Genomic DNA, 22,439 nt, shown 5'->3' with positions numbered 1-22,439 from the left:
AGACCTTCGGTTTTGTTTCTTTGTTCTCTCGTTTTCTAGATCGTTCTTCCTCTCTCCGTGATAATCTTAAACCTTTTCAGAACAAAAAAAATATTGAATTTATTTCCTTGCAAATTATCCGTGGTTTTCTTCAAAATTCTTGAATCTTTCATCGCATCACATAAAACCCACCAAGGAAAAGGAACCCTAGAGCGAGAGATCTTCAAACACAAACCCCCCAGAAAGAGATCTGAGAGAGAGAGTTTATAAACTGAATCAAGGATCTGAAATCTGGGTATCGAAGATTTGGTGATGTTGGAGCTGTTCTTCACAGTGGCGTTTTCGGCGGTGCCTCTGACGCTGTATATTCCACCGGTCAGAAGCTTCAATCTCTTCGTGGAGACGATGGAGGACATGATGAGGGACACGAGCTTGTACACGGCTAGGGTCTATCCACGCGCCAGGCACGTGTGGTCCAGGTTCTTGGATTTTCTCCTCTGCAGCTCTTCTTCTCGAGATTAGACTCGTCACTTGCAAAATAAAATAAAAAAAAAAACACAGAGAATGTTTGTTTATAGGGTTCGTCCATTTCGACATTTTTACTCTTTTTTTCTCGAGTTGTTAAACCTTGTCTTTAGGGAGAGAGAGCGTCGGTATATCGTTCAATAAGATGTTGTGTTTAACATGAATTCTGAGTTACCTCATCGTGATTACGTTTGTTTCTTTAGCCAAAATTTGAGTAATTTTCTTTTAACGCAGAATTGTATACATGCATAAATGCAGAGTACATGCTATAAGAAGACTCAACTTATGCAAAATGAATCCGTATCACAAATCTTTTGTCTGAATTGTATCGAGTCCACGCACCAAAGCTGCTAACATGGGCGGGCATATGCCAGATGCAAGCCATGTGGGCAAAGAATTTCATTCGCATAAAATATAAATTTCCCCCAACATGTCACATTGTTACACCTTCCAGATATGATTTCGAAAAAAACATGGGCTTTTATATAAATCAAGTCTTATAAATCACATATGAATATCTAGATCGAACTCTGTAAAATCAAATATAAACACAGAGAATTCAAACAAAAATAATTAAAAAAAAAACTAACAAAATTTTTAAAAATCAATCTCGAAAATAACTCGAAACTCGACATTTCCTATTGGATCCAATACCAACTGCTTTTCTAAAAACTACTAATAGGTTTAAAAAACAAACAACAACAAAGGTGGAACAAGTTTCTAAGAATTCAACCAACGGAAAAACAGTAACTTTAACATTTCACAGCAATAAAATTACGGCACCAGAAACCCAACTATATGAATAAAACAGAAAGCAGACAAAAAATATAACATATCCTCACAACAGAGAGCAAATTACGAACCCTAGAGAGAACACTTTCATAAACGGTTCCAAGGAGAGAGTTATGCATCCACTCTCCCAACGACATGAATTATTATTCCACATGGAAAATTTTTTATCCGATAAATCAGATTAATCTCTCCTTTCCCCTTCCTCTAGTCTCACGAAAAAAACAAAACAAAAAAAAAAAGAAGATTTCATCAACATCCTCTTGAGCCGGAACAAAAAACCGATTTTTTTTTTTAAAGTTTGGGAAACTGCAAACCTCGGCAACAGCGTTCGGTGTTTGCACCCTTTAAATCATGTTGGGGGAGAGGGAGAGTAATTAGGCACCGCCGGAACCGTACTTCTTGCCGAAGACGATTACCTGCAGCTTGTCGTAACCGGCGAGAACTCCGGCACCGGCCACAGCACGGAGGATGTTGGCACCGGCCCCCTTGAAGAGCGACTTCGCTCCCTCGTTCTTCAGGATCTGAGAGAAGGCGTCCATCGAGCTCTTGTACTTCACTGCCTCACCAGACGTCATCATCATTCTTCTACGGACTGTGTCGATCGGGTACGATGCGAGTCCAGCACCGTTGGTGATGAGCCACCCGAGGGCGAAGCTAGCGAAGAAACTATCCTGAAACCCGAATAGAGAAAGGGGCGCATCACGTAAACAAAACATTCGCGTTCGGCAGATAACGGTTTTTGGGTGTGAGAAAAACGAACCTGAAGGTCTCCGGTGAGGACGACGGGTTTCACGGAGTCGTACAGACCGAAGTAGAGACCTCGGTAGACAATGATACCGACACAGGAGATGTTGAACCCACGGTAAAGTCCAGCGATACCGTCAGACTTGAGGGTCTTCCTGTAGACATCGACCAGGCCGTTGAATTGCCTCTCACCGCCCTTCTTGGCAGCCTTGGCATCGTTGGCGAGACGGGTACGAGCATAGTCGAGAGAGTACACAAAGAGAAGAGATGAAGCACCGGCCGCTCCTCCAGATGCCAAGTTACCGGCGAACCACTTCCAGTAGCCATCCTTGTCTTTCTTGAAGTTGAAGAGCCTCTTGAAGTAATCTTTGAATGCAAAGTTCAAGGCCTAAAGTGAACAAGAAAAGGGATTAGCCATTGTAATCATACTTGGTCAGTGCTCAAGTGTGTTGGAAATACGCACGAGAGGGCCGAGCATCACCGACCTGAGTGGGGAAGTAACGGATGACATTGGCAGTGTTTCCTCTCCACAAAGAACCAAATCCCTCTTCTTGGATCGTCCTCTTGAAACAGTCACTAATACCCTTGTACGGTTCAGAGAGCCTGCCAGCCTTGAGCATCTCATCCTGGTTCTGGATCAAAAGCTTCACACGCTCAATGGGTGCAGCAGCAGTCTTCGATACAGCGGCAGAAACACCACCCATTAGGAAATCAGTGGCGAAGTGGGCGAACCCTTTCTCTGATGGAGCTGCCACAAACACAGGAGAAGCAGTGGATGTGACCCGGCTTGAGGGGACAATCGGGTATTGGAATGCGGCATTTGAGTAGTTTCCATAGGCAGCACGCCTCTGGTACATCGAAGGTCTCTGGAAAACCCCGTCATAGGCGTGAATGTCCTGAGAAACGCTCGACCTCAGGAACTGGTGGGCAGCCTTCTGCATGACACTCGGGTGCTGAACTTGATCAACCATTTTGACCTCTGCAAGACACAGAGACATTAACGAAAGTCAGATACGAGTTGGACAACAAAGAAGGCATGACATAGAGTAGATTCAAACTATACACGAAAATCATACGAGTTGAAAATTGCAATTAGGACAATCTAGCATACACGTCAATCCTGCAGGATTGTCTTAATCGAAATCTGAAATGAACATGTCCAATCACAGGAAGCATTTCCAATTACATCATTTACACAAAGTTGACGAACCACACATCGCACGAGGCTCTACCATTAACATGAAAGAAATATAAGATTATGTGAAATCTAGATAGAGCCACGCAAGCATCATCATTCCACCATTTCCATTTCATTTTCCAATCACTATCTACATGAATATAATCTGCAACCCAAGCTCATGAACAAGTATCACGTATACAATTCATTAAATGTCGAAAAACAAATCTCACGAATCAAACAGTAAAAAGCCGTAACGTGCCCTGTGAAATAGCAGGTCCAAGAAAAAAGGAGAGATTTTCCAAATAACATCGATTATACGAGACAACAGATCCAATACCGCTAGTAAGTTAATGACACGAAACATATGAAACAGATCTATAAACCATTTCGCGGATCTAAACCACCACATGAAAGAAACGCAAACAGATCTACGAAATGGAACCGCTAAAAATCAAACCAGGTCCTATATGCAAACATATCACACGCCCCTCAACCAAACATTCCAGATCTCAAACACCAAAACTCGAAACCATCTCATTTTACCCTTTTTTTTCAGATCTACGAGTCAAACAGAATGATAGAAAACAGATCGAAAACCCCAAATACGAACAATGACGAGATTTAAACAATAAAAAAACACAGATCTGAGAGAAACATCTCTTACCTTCCACGCGATCGATGGGCTACGCGCAATTCCTGGAGCGAGATTCTCCGCCCTTTTCTGCCGGAGCTGAGAGGCGAAGAAAGAGAGATTTTTCTTTGTGGTGAATAGGTGAGCTTCGAAAAGAGCGATGGTTCTGCCTTTTTATTGGCTCGAGAAATAGGGTCTCCACTCGGGAGGGAATAATCCACTGCGACGCACGTGAAGTTTATCACGGGTGTATAGCCGTTGGATCTGTTGATGAAAGAATTGATAAGTTTTACACCGTTGATTTTTCTAACCATTAACAAATCTACGTATTGGGAATCGTATTGGCTGTTTATTGACCGTTGATCTTGCCAACTTGGTGCGAGATTGAAATCAGGAATATAATTGGGGATTGGTCATGGTGCGGCAGCTGTTAAAACGATGACGTTTCGGTAGTTTTAGGAATATTGAAAGCGTGAAGAGATAAGTATATTATATTACTCTTTCTGGCGAGCTGTTATATTTGTTTTCTTTTTGTTGTTTTTTGTAAAATGGATATTAAAGAACATAAAACAAAAAAAAAAAATCTCGGAAATTAGTGTTTTCGCTAGTTTTTCAGTTATTCAATATATTTTCATTTTCTAATTTTTGTTATCACTAAACGAATTTATTTACTTCTTTGAAAAATTGTGAATCAACATTATAATAACAATAATATTTTAGTCAAAACTATAATTAATTTATAATCAAATAGCTAGAGATTAAAAAAAATGTAGCCTGTTATATTTTAAAGTTTAAACTTTGGGATCTGTCAAAACCATTACAAACAAAATATATGACAATTTTAGAATTCTTAGGTATTTTGAAAGAATCTCGCCATGACATTTAATGGATTTTTCAGAAACATAATAATTACAATAGTGACAAACGTCATAGCAATTGGTATCAATTGAAATGGTATATCATTTATAAATTAAAAAAATGATAATTCTACATTTGTATAATTTTCAATACCTTAATTTCCTAAATATATTTATTTAAGTTGTATATATATTATTCACGGTATTGGAGGCATAATTCCCTCGGGCTTGGTTCTGCTTCCATTGGCTATAAAATGCATGTTTGCTTTTTAGAAGAATAAAGGGACGCTTTTTCTTTTCTTTGTTAGCATTATTTTTTTTTTAAAATGGGTCGGCATGGCCCATCGGAGTTTTCATAGGTCAATAATAAGTTACCAACAATATTTTTTTGTCTATTTTGTTAACAAATCTTTTAACAAGTCAATGATACAAATGTTTGACTTTTATTTTTTTACATACAATTATTGAATATTATAAGGTATGTTTTTCATGACAAAATCATTAGCCATTATCCTAATAATATATTATATTTTAAAATTTACCATAAATAATGAATCCGCGTTATGTATGCTATTTAAAAAAATATATATAAAATAATGGAAGAAAAAAATAAAAATCAATATCACTATCTAAGAAGGTGACTCTTTCTACCATTCTTTATTAAAAATTTGCAACAGCATCGAATAAGCCTTAGGAGGATACGAATTATAGTAATTTCTAGAAAAGATATAAATTTTCTATTATATATATATAATATCTTTGAAATTTAATTCAAACAAATAAAAATGTATTTTACTATATTATTGAATTTCTAATTTTTTGGTGTTTATTTACTAAATCATGGGGGAAAATAAGATGAGTAATTTTATTGATAAAAGTCTGAAAAAATAAACAGTTTAAATACTAAAAATAATATATATATATATATGAATCCGTTATTCAGGAATACTTGAATGCGTTTTTCAAAAATAAAATATTTTATGTATAATTTTTGTTAATAATATTATTATAAACAAAATATTATTTCTTTTTTCAAAATGTTTCCATTTTGGCTCAAACAAAAAAAGTTTCATGATATTTTATAACAAATTTAAAATGTTCTTTTATTGTATGAGTATTGAGTACTATGATTTAGCCGAAAACGACGATCCAAACATGATAAAGTTTTCATAGACAACAAATCACAATAGAGACGATCACTTCCAAAATAAATCACAACAACAACAACAACAACAACAATAAATATCGATGAATTACACCAATACGGCATAATATTTGCAAATATTGGACCTACGAAATTGCAGTACTGTAAATTACAGTGCGTGGAAGCATCGGGCTTTAATGATGGGTTTTAAACCTCTGAAGTAATTATAACAGGCCCATCCTATGATGGGCCCACGCCCAAGGCCCAAGGCCCAAGACCCAAATTCCAATACCCGAGGCCCAAGTTTGTAAATAAGAACAGGAAATTCGGATTTATATAAATTCATTAATTATAGAGAGAACCGAATGAATGGTCTCCATCAGTCTCAGGGAGTGAGAGTGTGTGTCGTTGGTTCAATGAGAGGGAAACCACACAATCCCTCTATCACTCTCCCGTGGAAAATGGAAAATGCTTCTAATAACGAGACATTTGTCAATTTCCCACTTCCTTTTTTGGATTTTCCATTTTTTTATTAATTTAATTTAATTTTAAATTAATCGGAGTCTTCATATTCTGTATGCTTCTTCTTCCTCCTCTTCCCCCTTCTTTTTCCCTTTCATAATTTCCCCCCACCGCCCATTCGTTTTCCTCCACTCTCTTTTCTCTTTCAATGTCAAATATTTCATTGGAATTGATGGTCTCTCATTCCCATTCTTATCCATTTCTAGAGTATACAAGCCTTTCCACACTCGTATATAATCGCTTGGTGCATATATATGTATGTGTATATATAGAAAGAGACATATATGTGTATATGTATCGATATATATATCCAACCATATATGTATAAAGAGATTAAGATAATGATTAGAAACATATCATCTTTCGTGGGTTTGACATAGATGCATCGAATCATGATTTTTGTGCACCTAAGTGCAAGGTTGTAAATTGTTGTATATACAATCCATGCATTTGTATGTGTGTCTTTCTTCGTTTTTTTTAAAAAAAAATCTATTAAGTATTTAGTCTATAACCATACAAAATTTTGTAACGAAATCGGAAGTGCTAAAAAAAATAATCCAAAACAGTACTAGCATGAAAATATACAAAAGAAATTATGCTTGTTCACCAAATAGTCCATGTTTATATGTGTACATGTGGTCGTATATGTGTATGGATTATATATCATATATGACATAGTCTAATACACTAGTAAACTCCGGGGAAAGAAGGGCGAAGCTAGCGAAGAAACTATCCTGAAACCCGAATAGAGAAAGGGGCGCATCACGTAAACAAAACATTCGCGTTCGGCAGATAACGGTTTTTGGGTGTGAGAAAAACGAACCTGAAGGTCTCCGGTGAGGACGACGGGTTTCACGGAGTCGTACAGACCGAAGTAGAGACCTCGGTAGACAATGATACCGACACAGGAGATGTTGAACCCACGGTAAAGTCCAGCGATACCGTCAGACTTGAGGGTCTTCCTGTAGACATCGACCAGGCCGTTGAATTGCCTCTCACCGCCCTTCTTGGCAGCCTTGGCATCGTTGGCGAGACGGGTACGAGCATAGTCGAGAGAGTACACAAAGAGAAGAGATGAAGCACCGGCCGCTGAAAGAGTTAAATTTGTAAGTTTGCAATATATGTATGTATATATGTGTATATGTGTGTGTATATGTATGTGCATATATGTATATATATACTGCTTATAAAGGTAAGTTGATTCTTCGATTAATAAATAGTACACATTATTAATTGTAGGTATTAGAGGCACGTAAGTTGATTCTTATATGTAGATTCATCTCCAAATATTATTACACAACAAGTCGCAATCTGATTATACACATCAATATATGGAATCTCGCAACCGACACACGAATCTTCGTACATTATATATATATATAATATCCATTATATATATATATATATATAAAATATCATCGACTCCATTTAATGAAATTCGAAAAATCTATCAAACAAGAAGATGATACAACATATACAACAACAAGTTATTAAAGGAAGAAGTCGTTTTAGGTCCCTTTTTTTTTCTTTTGCCTTTGGTTTGGGGTCAAGTTTTGGGTCAATTTATTACATTATAAGCCCAATGTGTTCGAACGGTTACAGAATACAGATCATCTTGACCAAATGTCATGTACCCTTCTTGGTCAATTTATTTATATATATATATATATATATATAGTACAAATACTATTTGTTTGTGGACAATACACATATTCACGTTTTAAACAGTTCACTATGTAGTGAATCTATATATATATGTATTGGAAAAACTCTATATGTGCGTATATATATATATATAATTCGCAAACAGCTAATGCACTATTGTATTGTGATGATCTCAGTCGTCATTTATATAATTATTAATGACGATTTTCATGGACCTAGTAAAAATATATCCAAATGGATTATTATTTCATTCAAGAGATCAAATTCTATACCAATTGCATAAATTTCTAAAATATAATCAATTAAATCTCATGTACTCTTTGTTTTAGCAAGAACATTTTTAGACTTTTTAATCATCTCTACCAAGAGTTTGGGATCTTTGATTAAAAAGATAACTCCAAAATTATATGATTTAACTAATTTTTTTAGTTTATTTATGTATCAATTGATTTTTTTCAGCAGTTTTTTATTTTAAAAATAAAATTTAGGCACTAATCAAATATATCAAAATTTGGAAAGTTGTCTAAAATCGTTCCACTCCTCGTTTGGAGTTGTTACAAGTCCTTCATTTGGGTCTCAAGGAAGTTCCAATCCACTATTTCCACACCCAAACATTTTTTTTTGTTAAAAATGGATTTACTAAAAGTTACTTTTTTGTATCTTGATTAGTATTAGATATTATTGTAATCCAATTAGAATAAAAATTAACTTATTCGAATAAATTTTGAGAATTTGTTTTTAGTACCTATGTGATGTAAAATAGAATAGAAAAGTTGGTGGAAATTTATGAGAGCCATTTATAAATTAGATAAAAAGGAAATAACAATAATAATAATAATAATAATAATAATGCCATCACTTTCATCCAGTTTTCATGCAGCAAATTGGTACTTCATTGCATGACGTCAGATTGGTATGTGAACAGTACGTTGCAATCATACTTTTCTGCTCCCGTTTTGGCCTTTTTCTTCGTCGTGGATTCTTTTCCCTTTTCCCTTTTAATTCCATTTTTGTTTTTAATCCAATTTAATTCCTTCTTTTGTTCCCAACTTGTTTTAAACATTTCAAACAATTTTATTATGGGAATTCATTGTTAATTACTAAATTATTAGAGTCAAGACATAACTAAAAAAATATATTTTATAAAAAAAAATAAAAAAAATATCCATAGCGTATTCCAGTTTGATAAGGATTAGCTTCTTTAAATCCAAATTTATTCGATGAAATTACTCGGAAAGTTTTTATATGTATCATACTATAATCCTTTGAATTAGAAAAACATTCTCTTATAAAAATATTATTCGTTTGTGTGTTATTTATTTAAAAGAATAAAGTATATGATATATTTTAGCAATGTTAATTTTGTTTTCAACATAAAATCTAACAAATTTGTGGGATATTATATTTGTGTTTACTTCGTTGGCAATAGTTTTCATTTAATAAATGCAATTATGCGTGCTGTTTTATATGGGTCGTGAGATCATGTATTTTCTTAAATATTCTGGTAATTAATATGATCCATGGGTTAATAATTCTATATTCTCATTGTACCTTTAAAGTTGTATCATCTGTTACATTAAAGAAAGATATTCGAATTAATATGTGAAACTCCTGCATTAAACTATAATAAAATGTTAAATAAAATGTCACACGTGCAATTAAACTCATTAATTTAAAACGTCAACCTAACATTTCACTTGATAATATATGCACAAAACACACATATACAAACCCTAATACACACACACACACGTACATGCATATACATATATATGTATATTTGTATGTAATATATAAAATATAATATATTTTGAAACACGAACTGTTTGTTCTTCGTATGTCCTGTCGTAATCCAATACATGGCATGCATGTCCTCGACGGTCTCTTTTCACAATTGTAGCTTTGTATGTCTTTGCAGCATCGCCTTTATTCTTTGTTGGCTTTTTCAAACAGTTACATTATTATTATTATTATTATTATTATTATTATTTTCCCATTCATTTGAAGAAAAAAAAAAAGTCCTTGGAGAGATCATTTTCTTCATGTTATCACCGTATATTCAAACTTGACATATTGTAAGTTTAACCAATAATTCGTTGGCGCTTTAAATAGTAGTAGGTGTGTGATATAAAGTTGGTTTCATCCACATATACTGAAATTCACAAAAGCCGATCCCTTACGTCCCGGGTAACTCTCATATATAATATATAGTTAGCAGCTGCACAATGATATAGTTCGATCACATATATATCCCGGTCATTAATGTAATTTTATAAATTCAACCAACCGTGCATAATAGGCAGAAAGATAACTTCGTAGATAATTAAAATAATTTTTTATATAAAAATTAGTTTTTGTTCCTTTAATTTATTTTCCTCCTTGATAATGGAGGAGACAAGGTTCATCGGGAAGTCCGAAATAAGAATTTTGGAGGTGGAGAACCAAAGCTTGAAATTTTAAAAAGAGGGAAACAAACACTCGTGCAATCTTGGAAATGTCAAAATCCTCCATTGTGTATAGACATATTTCACAATTCCATATAATGTGATTTATTAATACTATTAGCCTATCTGGTCAAAGTAACGGACCCATTACGCACCAAAACAAAATTCATACATTTTCATATTATTTTTATATTTTCTCTTTTTAGAAATTTTATGTTAGTCTACCCATTTTCAGCTACGAATAAAGAATTTCGAAATAATTAATTTACATAAATTTCAACGACTTGTCTTATGAATTAAATTCTTCTTATAAATTTGCTTGGAAACCTATGCTCGAAAAAGATAGGGTTTATAATTCCGATTATTATAATATCTTTGTATCTTGTTCGTCTGGAAAATATGCTGCCGACTAAGTTGTGGAGAGAGCAAAACTCCAAATCTGTAATTATCTGTCTCTCTCATCAAATAGGAAACAATTAATGCCGCTGTATTTTCAATTCCATATTTCCCCAATTTACACGTACCCAAAAAAAAAATCAAATAATAAATCATAAATTATTTAGAATATAATTATCAGATAGATGGTATATTAATAATCGAAAAACAAATATCCGAATCCTCTTATCATTCTAATAAAAATTCGATTCAAATACTATAGTAACTGCTAATTTTGTTTAAATAACATCCAAATAAAACTATATATATAGAGTCAAACTTAAGTTATATACATTTTTTTTGTTAAAACAAATTTAATGTAAGTTATATACATAACATTAATGTTTCCAGCGAGAAATATCGGAGTATATATAACAATTTTTTTATGTGTGGACGGGAATGCATGTATTTGATTACTAATATTATATGGGATATATGTGAACGTAACGTACACGTACGCATAACTGTATGTAACGTATGTATACATACATATATATATATATATATATGTATGTATATGTCTTGGTGGATACGGAGAGTCCCAAGATGCAAAGATAAGGAACCCCAGCTTAAGTTGGAGTTCCACTAGACATTGCACTTAACGCAAACCTCTGTTGTCTTTCGTTTTCATGCTCGTAATCCCCCGGGGTCACACGTGGCATCATCTCCTTCACCCCCAAAGAAATCCAGTCTTTTTCTTAATTTAAAAAGAAAAGAAAAGAGAGAGATGTTAACTCAAATTGCATCTTAAATTTAGCCCTACAAATCTAACATCCGAATTTTGCCCTACAAATCTAATCATACTGTTTTAATTCATTATTCTCCCCTACCTTTTTTTAGGGGAAACCTTTCCAATTTTAATTGGTTTTCTATTTCTTATTTTTTTAATTTAATTTTGAAAAATATTTTCATTATTTAATTTAATTTCTATTCATATTTTATATTTATATTTTCATATTTTTTGGTTAATTTTATTTCAAAATAAGTTAAAATTAGATTAATTTCATTGAAAAAAAATCATATATAGTATGATATTTGGTATATGATTATAAATGTTATTCAATTTGCTAGTACTTCAATTTTGTGTATAATATTCATGCATAATTTTAAATACATAGAAAAATATTATTTCTTAAATGAAGAAATGATTTTGCTTTTATTTTTCATTTTTCATATTAAATTTGACTAGATAGCAATTTTAAATTTCTAGTCCACGTGTCAGGGTCCCGTTGGGCCTCGAAACTTCTGTTCGTCCCCAGTAGAAAAGGATTTGAGAACTCAACATTGCGGTGGGGGTCCTCGTTCAATCAGTGTTTAAATTTTTTTTTTTAAAAAAAACAAAAAAATATTTGGTATTTGAATCATAATTGCGATATTTTCCGACAAATTGGATTTACCTCTGTGACTAGTTAACTCGGTTTATCCAAATTAACTTTTTTTCTCTCTCTCTTGCATTTTTTGTATGCTCTTGATCTTATATGTATTTAATGACTCAAATATCAGAGAATTCATGAACGCGTAAAAGATAGGTGAAAAAAAAAATATAGGTGTATCACTGTAGCTTTTTGGTTTTGATTAATTTTTTTAGAAAAGTCATATATATGATAGTTTCGTATAATATTTAGATTTTATTTAAAATAAGTTTCTATTATATAATATCATTTATATACACTTAGGCGTATATGTGTGTGTTTGTACATATATTATGAATCATGATGTGACAAAAGAAACATGTGATTGTGAATCCAATTGTGATCAATATTCAGTTTATTCAATGATATGTATATATTTTGTTTTTTTTTATCTCTTTTGAACTATATTTAGATTAGATTTACATTATATTTTCATAAAAAAAAATTATTTACTTATTTTTTAAATATTTTTGTAATTTGACTAATTTAATTTTGAAAAATTATATCATTTTAAAATTATATGACATTAGAATACAATTAAATAATATTAAAACCGAGTTAGTTTTACAAACCAAGATGTCAAACCCTAATTTATTAGGTTAAAACGAGCTGCATTGCTAATTAATTTTCTTCAGTTTCGTTAAACGATGTATGCGACATTAACCTACTAAATATATATTTTAAAGGATATATAATAATTCACAGATACCAATAATAGGGAAAGGAAAAAAAGCAAGATGCTAAGTTTAAATCAAAATGTCTCAGATATAACAGACAGTTTTCGAATTAAATACAGAAAATATTGATAGACTGTACACTCCAAAAACAATATACGATGTTCCTTGAAATAATATACAGATTAAACTTATAATCTCTTATGTATGTATGTATGTATGTATGTATGTATGTATGTATGTATGTATGTATGTATGTATGTATGTATGTATGTATGTATGTATGTATGTATGTATGTATGTATGTATGTATGTATGTATGTATGTATGTATGTATGTATGTATGTATGTATGTATGTATGTATGTATGTATGTATGTATGTATGTATGTATGTATGTATGTATGTATGTATGTATGTATGTATGTATGTATGTATGTATGTATGTATGTATGTATGGTGCAATTCTGATTCGAGCTTAGAAGTTCGCGGAGACAAACATAAAAGATATCATGTGACTTTTGCTACTGTATTATATATTTCTAATCACCATATAAATTAATATATTATAATTTGTATGGATTGTCGAAATCAGGTAGTTTATTTGACTCTCCTTAGTTTCGTTTATGACAAAAGCTCATTCACCTATGCATCCGGTGGTGTTTCAACTCACACACACGCGCGCGCACACACACACACACATATATATATATATATATATATGTAGTGTTGTGAGGTTTTAAAGTCTATAAGCAAAATGGAGTTTAAATATAGACCTTCATTTCTATAAATGCATATAAGGCTTCATCATACTAGATTTTATGAAATTTAATTGTGATTATAAATTGTCATCCAGCCCTAATTAGGTATATGTTGTCGTAATCGCATTTAAAATTGTTTTAAGGTGAATAGAGTATTTTTTTTATTATATTTGCTTTATTCTTTTAGTGTACGGCATATTTTACTCGTATATACATGTGATATTGACTGTAGAGTGCATGAGAAACGGTCAGTCCATATAAAGGTTGTTTTGGGTAAAACAGTCTCTTATAAGGTTTTCTCCTGTATACTCATATTTATATATATATATATATATATATATATGTATATGTATATATATGGGTATATTTATGATTGAAGTGAAAAAAGAAAAGCATACCAAAACCCATAATTAAAAAAAAAAAAACATTTTTTTTTCTCTCATCTTCTCTGAGATTGCTGCTCTCTAACTATTTCGAAGCATGACAGATCCATGTTGGTTCAATTTCATGCCTCCTCTTCAACCTTATTATAGTTCTTCTTCTTCATCGTCATCCTCATCTTCATCTTCGTCATCGTCATTTGCTCACAATATCCCAAACACATCATCATGGTTTTCACCATACTCTTACACTAATCCCACACCTTCGGCTTCTTCTTATCCTTCAAGAGTTGCTTTACCACTCATAGATTATCTCAATCCAACGAAAGAACTACTCGACAATAGCAGCAGCAACAACCTCCATGAGAACTCAAGCAGCTCTAACATGGAGAGCATGGCCAAGGACTCATACGGTGGCGACGATGAGGATGAGTGTGATGAAGATGACGATGGATGTGGTGGAGACGATGATGGCTACCTTCATGGTCATCATCAGCATGGTGATGAGGATGTGAGCGTTGCCCTAAACATAGGGCTTCCAAACAGCAGCGCAAACCCTAACTATGGGGGCAGCAAAAACAACTTCGTGGCTGCAGATGTGGTGTTGAATCATGATCATCATGACAAGGAAGATCATCATCAAGATGACGTGAGTGTGGTTTCTGGGTACCCATTTGGGAGGTTGAACAAGGGCCAGTATTGGATTCCCACACCAACTCAGATTCTCCTTGGTCCAACCCAGTTCTCCTGCCCTGTTTGCTTCAAAACCTTCAACAGATACAACAATCTCCAGGTACATATGATGATGCACACATACATACATACATACATACATACATACATACACACATATACATGTTCTCTGCGTGCGCACTGAAATCTTTGGTTTGCGTTTAATGTTTGGTTTAACTGTTATCGATCTTCGATTCTCATGGAGTTTGTCTGAGGGTTTTGTGTCATAAAATATGGCAAGATTAAAGCCCGTGCTGAAGGTGCAACTGAGCCATACAAAGTCTTTTAGTACAGACTTAAGTTCTTGACTTTTTGTCTCGTAGTCATTACAATCACTCAGCGAGATGTTCCTTGGGGGTTTTAAAATTTATTGAGACTTGAAAACTGTGCAAAGGAACAGTTCCACTTGGGGGTCAGAACTGAGAAGAAGAAGAGGGGAGGGAGAGAGAGAGAGAGAGAGAGAGAGAGAGAGAGAGAGAGAGATTGAGATCAGTGATAAGATTTTCGTCAGTGTTTGCTGAATATTACAATAGATCTTCTTGATCACCAAGAAAGCTAATTGTCTGCAACACCCAGTCTATACATAAGCCCTGACATCATATTTTTTTCCCCCTGCAAGGTTGATAAATTTCATCATACCAATCATATCCTAAAATAATATTAGAAAACTGCTACTGATAAACATGAACACATACATATAACAACTCGATCCAAAAACCATAATATATATAGTGCAAAGACCGACAAAATCATAATCTCCTTGGATCTTTCTTTGGTTTAATTAATTAATCATGATTTGCTACAATAGTCAAGTGTCGATGACCTAGTGGTCACATATAGTTTCCCTACGGTCAAATCTAGTTCATTGAATGGCATGTATGACCGATCTGTTCCTTGACATATGATTCATTCCGTATGTCGGTTCATTTAATCTGTAACCAAATCCACAGTGTTAGACGAGTACCATGCGTGTATGAATGTAACGTGTCACAGAGTTTCATCTCTCACACAAGCATGCACATATACCATGGAAAATAAAACCTCAATGCATCAATACATTCACATCCTTCCAATTACCGTATGTTATTAATTGCATTGCCTACCATACACACACACGCACGCACATATTTCCCACACCCCATATGCATATGTACGCATATATATGTACACAACACTATACATACACATGCATAACTACCCATATGCATATGCACACATATATGTACACAACACTATACATACACAATTGAGACGTGGATTCATATACATACACACACATGCATGTATAACAACATATAGTGTCAAAAACTTACAAAAAAAAACACACACACAGATGCACATGTGGGGACATGGATCGCAGTACAGAAAAGGACCAGACTCACTGAGAGGAACACAACCGACAGGCATGCTCCGTCTTCCATGCTTCTGCTGCGCTCCGAACTGTAAGCACAACATCGACCACCCACGAGCGAAGCCTCTCAAAGATTTCAGAACCCTCCAAACGCACTTCAAACGCAAACACGGCGCCAAGCCCTTCTCCTGCCGCCGCTGCGGCAAGCCCTTCGCCGTCAAGGGCGATTGGAGAACGCACGAGAAGAACTGCGGTCGCGTTTGGTTCTGCGTCTGCGGTTCCGACTTCAGACACAAACGCTCCCTCAAGGACCACGTCAGGGCGTTCGGACATGGTCATGGTGGTGTTGGCGGTGACGATGATGACGAACCCGCTTCTGAGATCGACCACGACGGCAACGACCAGTGATGCTCTTAATCAATCTTTATGTATGCATTCGTGTTTCCATCCATCGATCGATCGATTAATATTGTTCTGTCATTGTGTATGTGTATATGTTCTTGGACTTGATTTAGATCTCGCTCGGGCTTTTGGACTTGGGTTAAGTGTGCATGCTTGTTTTTAATTTTAATGTTTCATTTCATGCAACTGTTTCTTTCTCTTCCTTTTTTGTTTGGTTTTGTTTTATATTCGGACACAACGTATATTGCAAGTCCATATATGTATTCGTCTTCCAATGTTGGATCCAAAGAAGATATATATGGCTGAAATGGAACTTTATATTTGTAGAAATATAAAATGCTATACGTGTTTGTATACATATATACATACATATATATATATATATCGTGAAAGGTATTCTGAAAGTGGAAAAATAAATAGAATGATACTATATGCTTTTTAATGATGAAGTGTTGCAGTGGGTATACTCTCTCCTGAGTGGGAAATTCCCGTTGCGATCAGATTCAGAGCTTTCGAAAATGTATGGTGTGACTGACTGCAATGTGACATGTCTAAGGCTCTATCACCAAACTATATTCTAAAAAAAAAATAAAAATTGAATGGACTGCATTATCCCTTTTCATAAATTACTTTAAAAGGTTAGAATTTGGCAAAATTTTCTACCAAAACTTACAACAAGTCAGTAAAATGTATAATCACATGACCAAAACTTTTTTTTTTCATATCAGGCAATACATTTAATATAAACAGAATCGAAAATACCGCTTGGTCGTGTTTGATGTTTCTAGTCGTATCTATCCATTTTTACAGGATTGGGTAACAGAAATAGAAATTAAGAAATTCTGGTCAAATTTTAAAAAGTAATTTATCCTTTAATTAAATAAAAAAAAAAGAGTGATGGTCGTATAGTTTTCGCATATAACGGTAGCTTCTACTATATATACAACCCATATTTTTTTACTATATTTTGATAGTTTTATAGGCTCGATATTTATATCTGTCTATACTAGAGCTCTATGGATACAAATTAGTTTATATATATATATATATATATATATATATATTATAATTAGAAAGATTTTAGAATTTTAAATAATTAAATCGCATTAGTTGTCCTTTTATACATTTCTGTAAAATCGTTTCTTATGGATATATAACGTATTTTATTTTAAGAAGAAAAGAAATTGCTAGTAGTTGCAAAAATGTGAAATGTTCATAGAGGTTGAAAATAGTCAAACCGAATTGATATGGGCTTTCATCGATTGGTCTCTTCGGTAATTCGTGAATCGGCGGAGAGGTTCTTTTGTTTAAAAGGCCCAATAACACAATATTGGGCCTGTGCTGGCCCATGTATAAGGGTACTTTCGTAATTTAAAATATTATGAAATGACGAGAAAACCAGACGGTGTTTATCTATCTAACCTCGACCGCCGGAAATTGAAAACCGTAGAAATCTCTCTGTCTCCCTTCTCCTCTTCTCTCTCTCTCGTCCCCAGAGATCCCGTGGACCTCTTCTTCCCCATTTCCTTCTGTTTCTTCTCCGACAAATATTATAATTTCTTCTGATTCTGAATCTGTTTCCCGGTTCAATTTTGCTTTCGGACAATAGTTTCCGCGCTCGCAAATCCCTAATGTCCGATAGGTAAATTCCATCCATTCAATCGTTTTTGGGTCCCTTTTGATTTTTGTTGGCTCGTGGTTTCTTTCGACTATTCTAATCAAACCCTAGATGTTGATCTTTTTGTTGGCCGGATTCTCTTCTTGAGGTGATGATTCGGTAGAACTCTAATCGGTTTCTGTTAATCTTGAATCTCACTGATCGAAGAAAATTTTGCTCTGAAAACATGGGAGAAGCTTGTGGTTTGATTGATGTGTGGGCTTCATCCTTTCTAGATTTTTGTTTTTTTATAGGATTCTCTGCAAGTTCTTCATCCAAGGCGCGTGCTTGAAAGGGGACAACTGTGAATATTCCCATGACTCGAATGCTTCCGCGAGAAATGTAACGTAATCTCTTTTGTGTTTCTCCCTTTTTTTTCCCTTTCCTTGACGTTTTGTCATAGAATTGGATGAAACAGACAGGGCCATCAAAGATTGCTGATTTTTTTTTTTTGCGTTATAGATTTGCTCATTTTATCAGAAAGGGATCTGTTCCTACGGAAGTAGATGCAGGTATGAACATGTCAACGCTTCTCAGTCACTGTCCTCATCGTCTTCGGCATGGAACGTTCCTCGGCAGCCTTTCAGCTCAGATTCTGAGCCTGTAGCTCCCGCCTCTCAAGTTGGTGATGTAGCTACGTTGCCTGGCACTGCTTCATCAGAGTATAGCTCTCTCTTCACGCCTTCGGAGCCAGCATGGAATTTGCAAAACAATGTTGATTATGGGTGGGACAATGAAGGTGCTATGGTCCTTAGTGTTGATGTCCAACCAAGAGACAGACCCATCTGCTCGTTTGCTGCGGCGGGTGAATGCCAACGTGGAGACCGCTGTCCTCATATCCACGGAGACCTCTGCCCCACCTGTGGAAAGAATTGCTTGCATCCTTTCAGACCCGAAGAAAGAGAAGAACATACTAAAGAATGTGAAAAGATGCAGAAGCATGTCGAGGCTTTGAAACGCAGTCAAGATATTGAGTGCAGCGTGTGTCTTGACCGTATATTGTCGAAGCCTAGTCCAGCGGAAAGGAAATTCGGTCTGATGACAGAGTGTGATCACCCGTTCTGCATACAGTGCATCCGTAACTGGCGCAGTAGTTCCCCTGTATCGGGAATGGACGTGAACAACACATTGAGAGCTTGCCCTATTTGTCGCAAAAGATCATATTTTGTTGTACCAAGTGTGGTGTGGTATTCCACTCCCGAGGAGAAAAAGGAAATAGTCAGCACTTATAAGGCAAAGCTCAGGTATACTATTACTATAAATCATCTTGCTATTTTTGCTTATCCACGATCGTGGAGTTCATTTGCAAGAAGCTTTGATATCTTTTTTGCTACATGTGCTTTATTATTAAATCAGCCACTGTTGTAGTTATGCTTTTCTATGTTCCGATATTGCAGGTCAATCAATTGCAGGCATTTTAACTTTGGAAATGGAAGCTGCCCATTTGGTACCAGTTGTTTCTATAAGGTATGGATAAGAAAAGTTTCTTGTCTCTATCGTATTCCCTCCAATTCACATTTACACTTGAGTTTTGTGACGATTTCATCAACTTTATTTGGGCATTACCAGCATGCATATCCTGACGGGCGGTTGGAAGAAGTTGTTCTGCGGCATCTTGGGTCTCAAGACGGAGAGATTACAATAGCAGATAATATAAGGTCTTCTTTCTCAATGCGCGTTTTGATTATAATCATGCGTCCTTAAAAAAACATATAGTTTCGTTGCTATGTTGGTTATGATTGTGATGATATATTTTTCAGGTTATCAGACTTCCTCGGTGACCTGCGTATTTAAATTGTGTGCACCGTTTTAGACATTCCAATCCAATGTAAGTGCTCAACTTATCTACACTAGCGGCGTCTCGGTTTGAGCTCGAACCCATTTGAGATGATGATACTGCAAGAATGAAAGTGTTTATATATATGTCTAATTCCCTCCCTTTACGAATCTTTTTCAACGGATGGGCTATTTCCAACACAGAACACAGGTGCTTGTAGCGTGAAGATGTTTTATATGTGCATTGTGCAAGTCCTCATTCGATTATTCCGAGTTTCGACAGAACCCTGTAGCAAGGTGAAGCAGATTTCCTGGGTAATTTTTTCCAGTTTCTGCACAAATCTCTGTGGATGATCTGTTTTCGCTGATTCGAACTAACTTTCTGATGCTAGAAGAACTGCAAGATCTTGTCGAAAAAGCCGGGAGGAGGATCAAGAAGTTAGTGCTTGTAATAAATGATTTCTAAAGGGGAATGCCTCCGAATAATGTTTGCCTGAACGGGTATATTATTTTTTTTCCCCAATATACATTCATTATGCGTGGTGTGGTAGCATCATGTAGAGATGCTTGTACGAACAATCCAATCCTGAGAAAGGCCTTGAGCTTTGATATATATATATATATATATAGTTCTTGAATTCGATATATATATATATATACACACATGAATGGAGAAGAGTGTAAGGACGAAACAGCAGGAACAGAACACATTTTTCATTATTCAGACAGAGACAGTTGAAAACAGAGACAACATCCGGGAGGAGAGTTGGTTCTACCACCTGAAGATGGTGAAGCCGGAAACGAAGAGGGAAGAGATGATAACGACCATTGACATCCCCGTGAAACCGGCGGCTGTTGTGGCGGCTCCGGTCTTCGAACCGTAGTCGTATTGGGCAGAGGCTGTGGTCGCGGAGGAGAGCGTTATAGCGATAAAGGCCGAGGCTGCAGCTGCTGCGTATGAATTGAGAGAAGCCATATGTTCCCTGTCTCTTGAAATTGAAAGTGTTTGCTATGAATTCTTGGGATTTGGTTCGCGGTTTTGGATTTCAGAAACTGCCATTTTTATAAGAGGAAGGATCAGTTTTTCTTTTTGGTTGGTAGCAAACGTGACAAGCACAATGGTGAAATACATACGTACATACATACACATACATGTATATGTATATGTATATAATGCAAATGATTAAAATTTTTAGACAGGTGGCCAATTGCCAGAGGTCTTGTCGTGAGGTCCATTATATATATACACATATACGAGAGAGAAAAATTAAATTCGATTTAATACGATCTGGATTTGTTTGAGGGACGTATAATGTGGGATGGGCTCAATGGGCCTGAAGAAAGCAGTCTAACCGAAGCCCAACGTTAGGAAATGCCGATGACGGTAAAAGCCCGTTTATACATTCACCCTCCACAAGAAAATCCATATAAAGACACATGTACATGGCTATACATATAATTTAAAGCCCAATTGAGTTAACATATATATATACACACACACACACACATACACAGGTTTTCACAAGTTTAAGTTCCGATTCCATAAGATGTTTTGAAAGAAGATGATTTTAATTGAATTTCGTATATGTCATGATGTCATCATTTATACAGGATTGTCCCTCGAAGTAAGGATAATAAAGAGATTCAATCAATTTTGGTTTGGTTCTGGATTCTGATTAATTTGATTTGTTGTTCAGACTCGATAGTTATTGATAAATTAAATACTTTAAAAAAGTTTTTTTGTGTGTGTATTGTTCACTTTTCATTTAAAATTAATGAATTTAATTGATTTTTCTATACATAAACGGATGCACACTAGTTTATTTATTTTGGTTTGATCAAAACGACGGCACGAATGATGAGGACGGTAACAAATCTAAGCAAAGAAACACAGGAATAAATATTAAACAGAAAAATCATATGAATATCTGCCTTTATTTCTGTATAAATAAATGAAGCAATACAAAATAATGAACCGAATAATACCCCCCCATCATAGAACTCTCAATCGATGAACATATAAATATAAAATAGGTGAAAAACCAAAAGATATCAACACGAGAAAAAATGGATCGACCCGATCCGACTCGGACGACTCGATTCAGTTCCTCAAGAAAGCGACGAGAGACAAGAGCAAGGAGGAGCAGATGACGGCGCTGGAAGCACCGACGGAGAATCCAGATCCGGCGTCGGGAGACGGAGCAGGCGACGGAGACATATCCTGAGCGGAGACCGCGGCGACGGAGATGATCGCCATGAAAGCGACGAGAACGGCGGCGAAGACGGAGTTGAATCCGGCCATTTTAGTTGACGATAAGCGGAGAGATTCGAGATCGAAATCGAGAGATTTGGGATTCTAGGGTTTGTAAAAACTGCA

At 35.1% G+C, this 22,439-nt stretch overlaps 3 protein-coding genes across 5 annotated transcripts; 2 read left to right on the top strand and 1 right to left on the bottom strand.

The window, feature by feature from the left end:
- Window positions 1–1,278: 1,278 nt before the first annotated feature.
- LOC104819070 (ADP,ATP carrier protein 2, mitochondrial) lies at window positions 1,279–4,005 on the bottom strand. The gene is made up of 4 exons (XM_010548953.1): window positions 3,885–4,005; window positions 2,526–3,019; window positions 2,057–2,428; window positions 1,279–1,967 (listed from the first exon to the last, which is right to left on the bottom strand). The coding sequence occupies exons 2-4, from the start codon at window positions 3,009–3,011 to the stop codon at window positions 1,671–1,673; spliced, it is 1,155 nt and encodes a 384-aa protein (XP_010547255.1). The 5' UTR covers window positions 3,012–3,019; window positions 3,885–4,005; the 3' UTR covers window positions 1,279–1,670.
- A 10,162-nt stretch (window positions 4,006–14,167) lies between these two features.
- On the top strand, window positions 14,168–16,901 carry LOC104819069 (zinc finger protein WIP2-like). Its single transcript, XM_010548952.1, has 2 exons — window positions 14,168–14,937; window positions 16,210–16,901. Exons 1-2 carry the CDS (start codon window positions 14,245–14,247, stop codon window positions 16,633–16,635), a joined length of 1,119 nt encoding a protein of 372 aa, XP_010547254.1. The 5' UTR covers window positions 14,168–14,244; the 3' UTR covers window positions 16,636–16,901.
- A 1,163-nt stretch (window positions 16,902–18,064) lies between these two features.
- On the top strand, window positions 18,065–20,700 carry LOC104819067 (E3 ubiquitin-protein ligase makorin). Of its 3 annotated transcripts, none has more exons than XM_010548951.1 (8): window positions 18,065–18,271; window positions 18,541–18,628; window positions 18,749–19,530; window positions 19,684–19,753; window positions 19,856–19,944; window positions 20,047–20,114; window positions 20,267–20,359; window positions 20,458–20,700. In XM_010548951.1, the coding sequence occupies exons 1-6, from the start codon at window positions 18,261–18,263 to the stop codon at window positions 20,078–20,080; spliced, it is 1,074 nt and encodes a 357-aa protein (XP_010547253.1). In that variant the 5' UTR covers window positions 18,065–18,260; the 3' UTR covers window positions 20,081–20,114; window positions 20,267–20,359; window positions 20,458–20,700. The 3 variants fall into 3 exon arrangements, with proteins under 3 accessions (XP_010547253.1, XP_010547252.1, XP_019058821.1); XM_010548950.1 differs by having other exon boundaries at window positions 20,455–20,700; XM_019203276.1 differs by having other exon boundaries at window positions 20,267–20,377; window positions 20,455–20,700.
- Window positions 20,701–22,439: the final 1,739 nt, after the last annotated feature.

Source organism: Tarenaya hassleriana, unplaced genomic scaffold (genome assembly GCF_000463585.1).
Source record: "Tarenaya hassleriana unplaced genomic scaffold, ASM46358v1 Cleome3, whole genome shotgun sequence".
Classification (NCBI taxonomy): Eukaryota; Viridiplantae; Streptophyta; class Magnoliopsida; order Brassicales; family Cleomaceae; genus Tarenaya; species Tarenaya hassleriana.
This window is presented reverse-complemented; position numbering and strand designations above follow the sequence as displayed.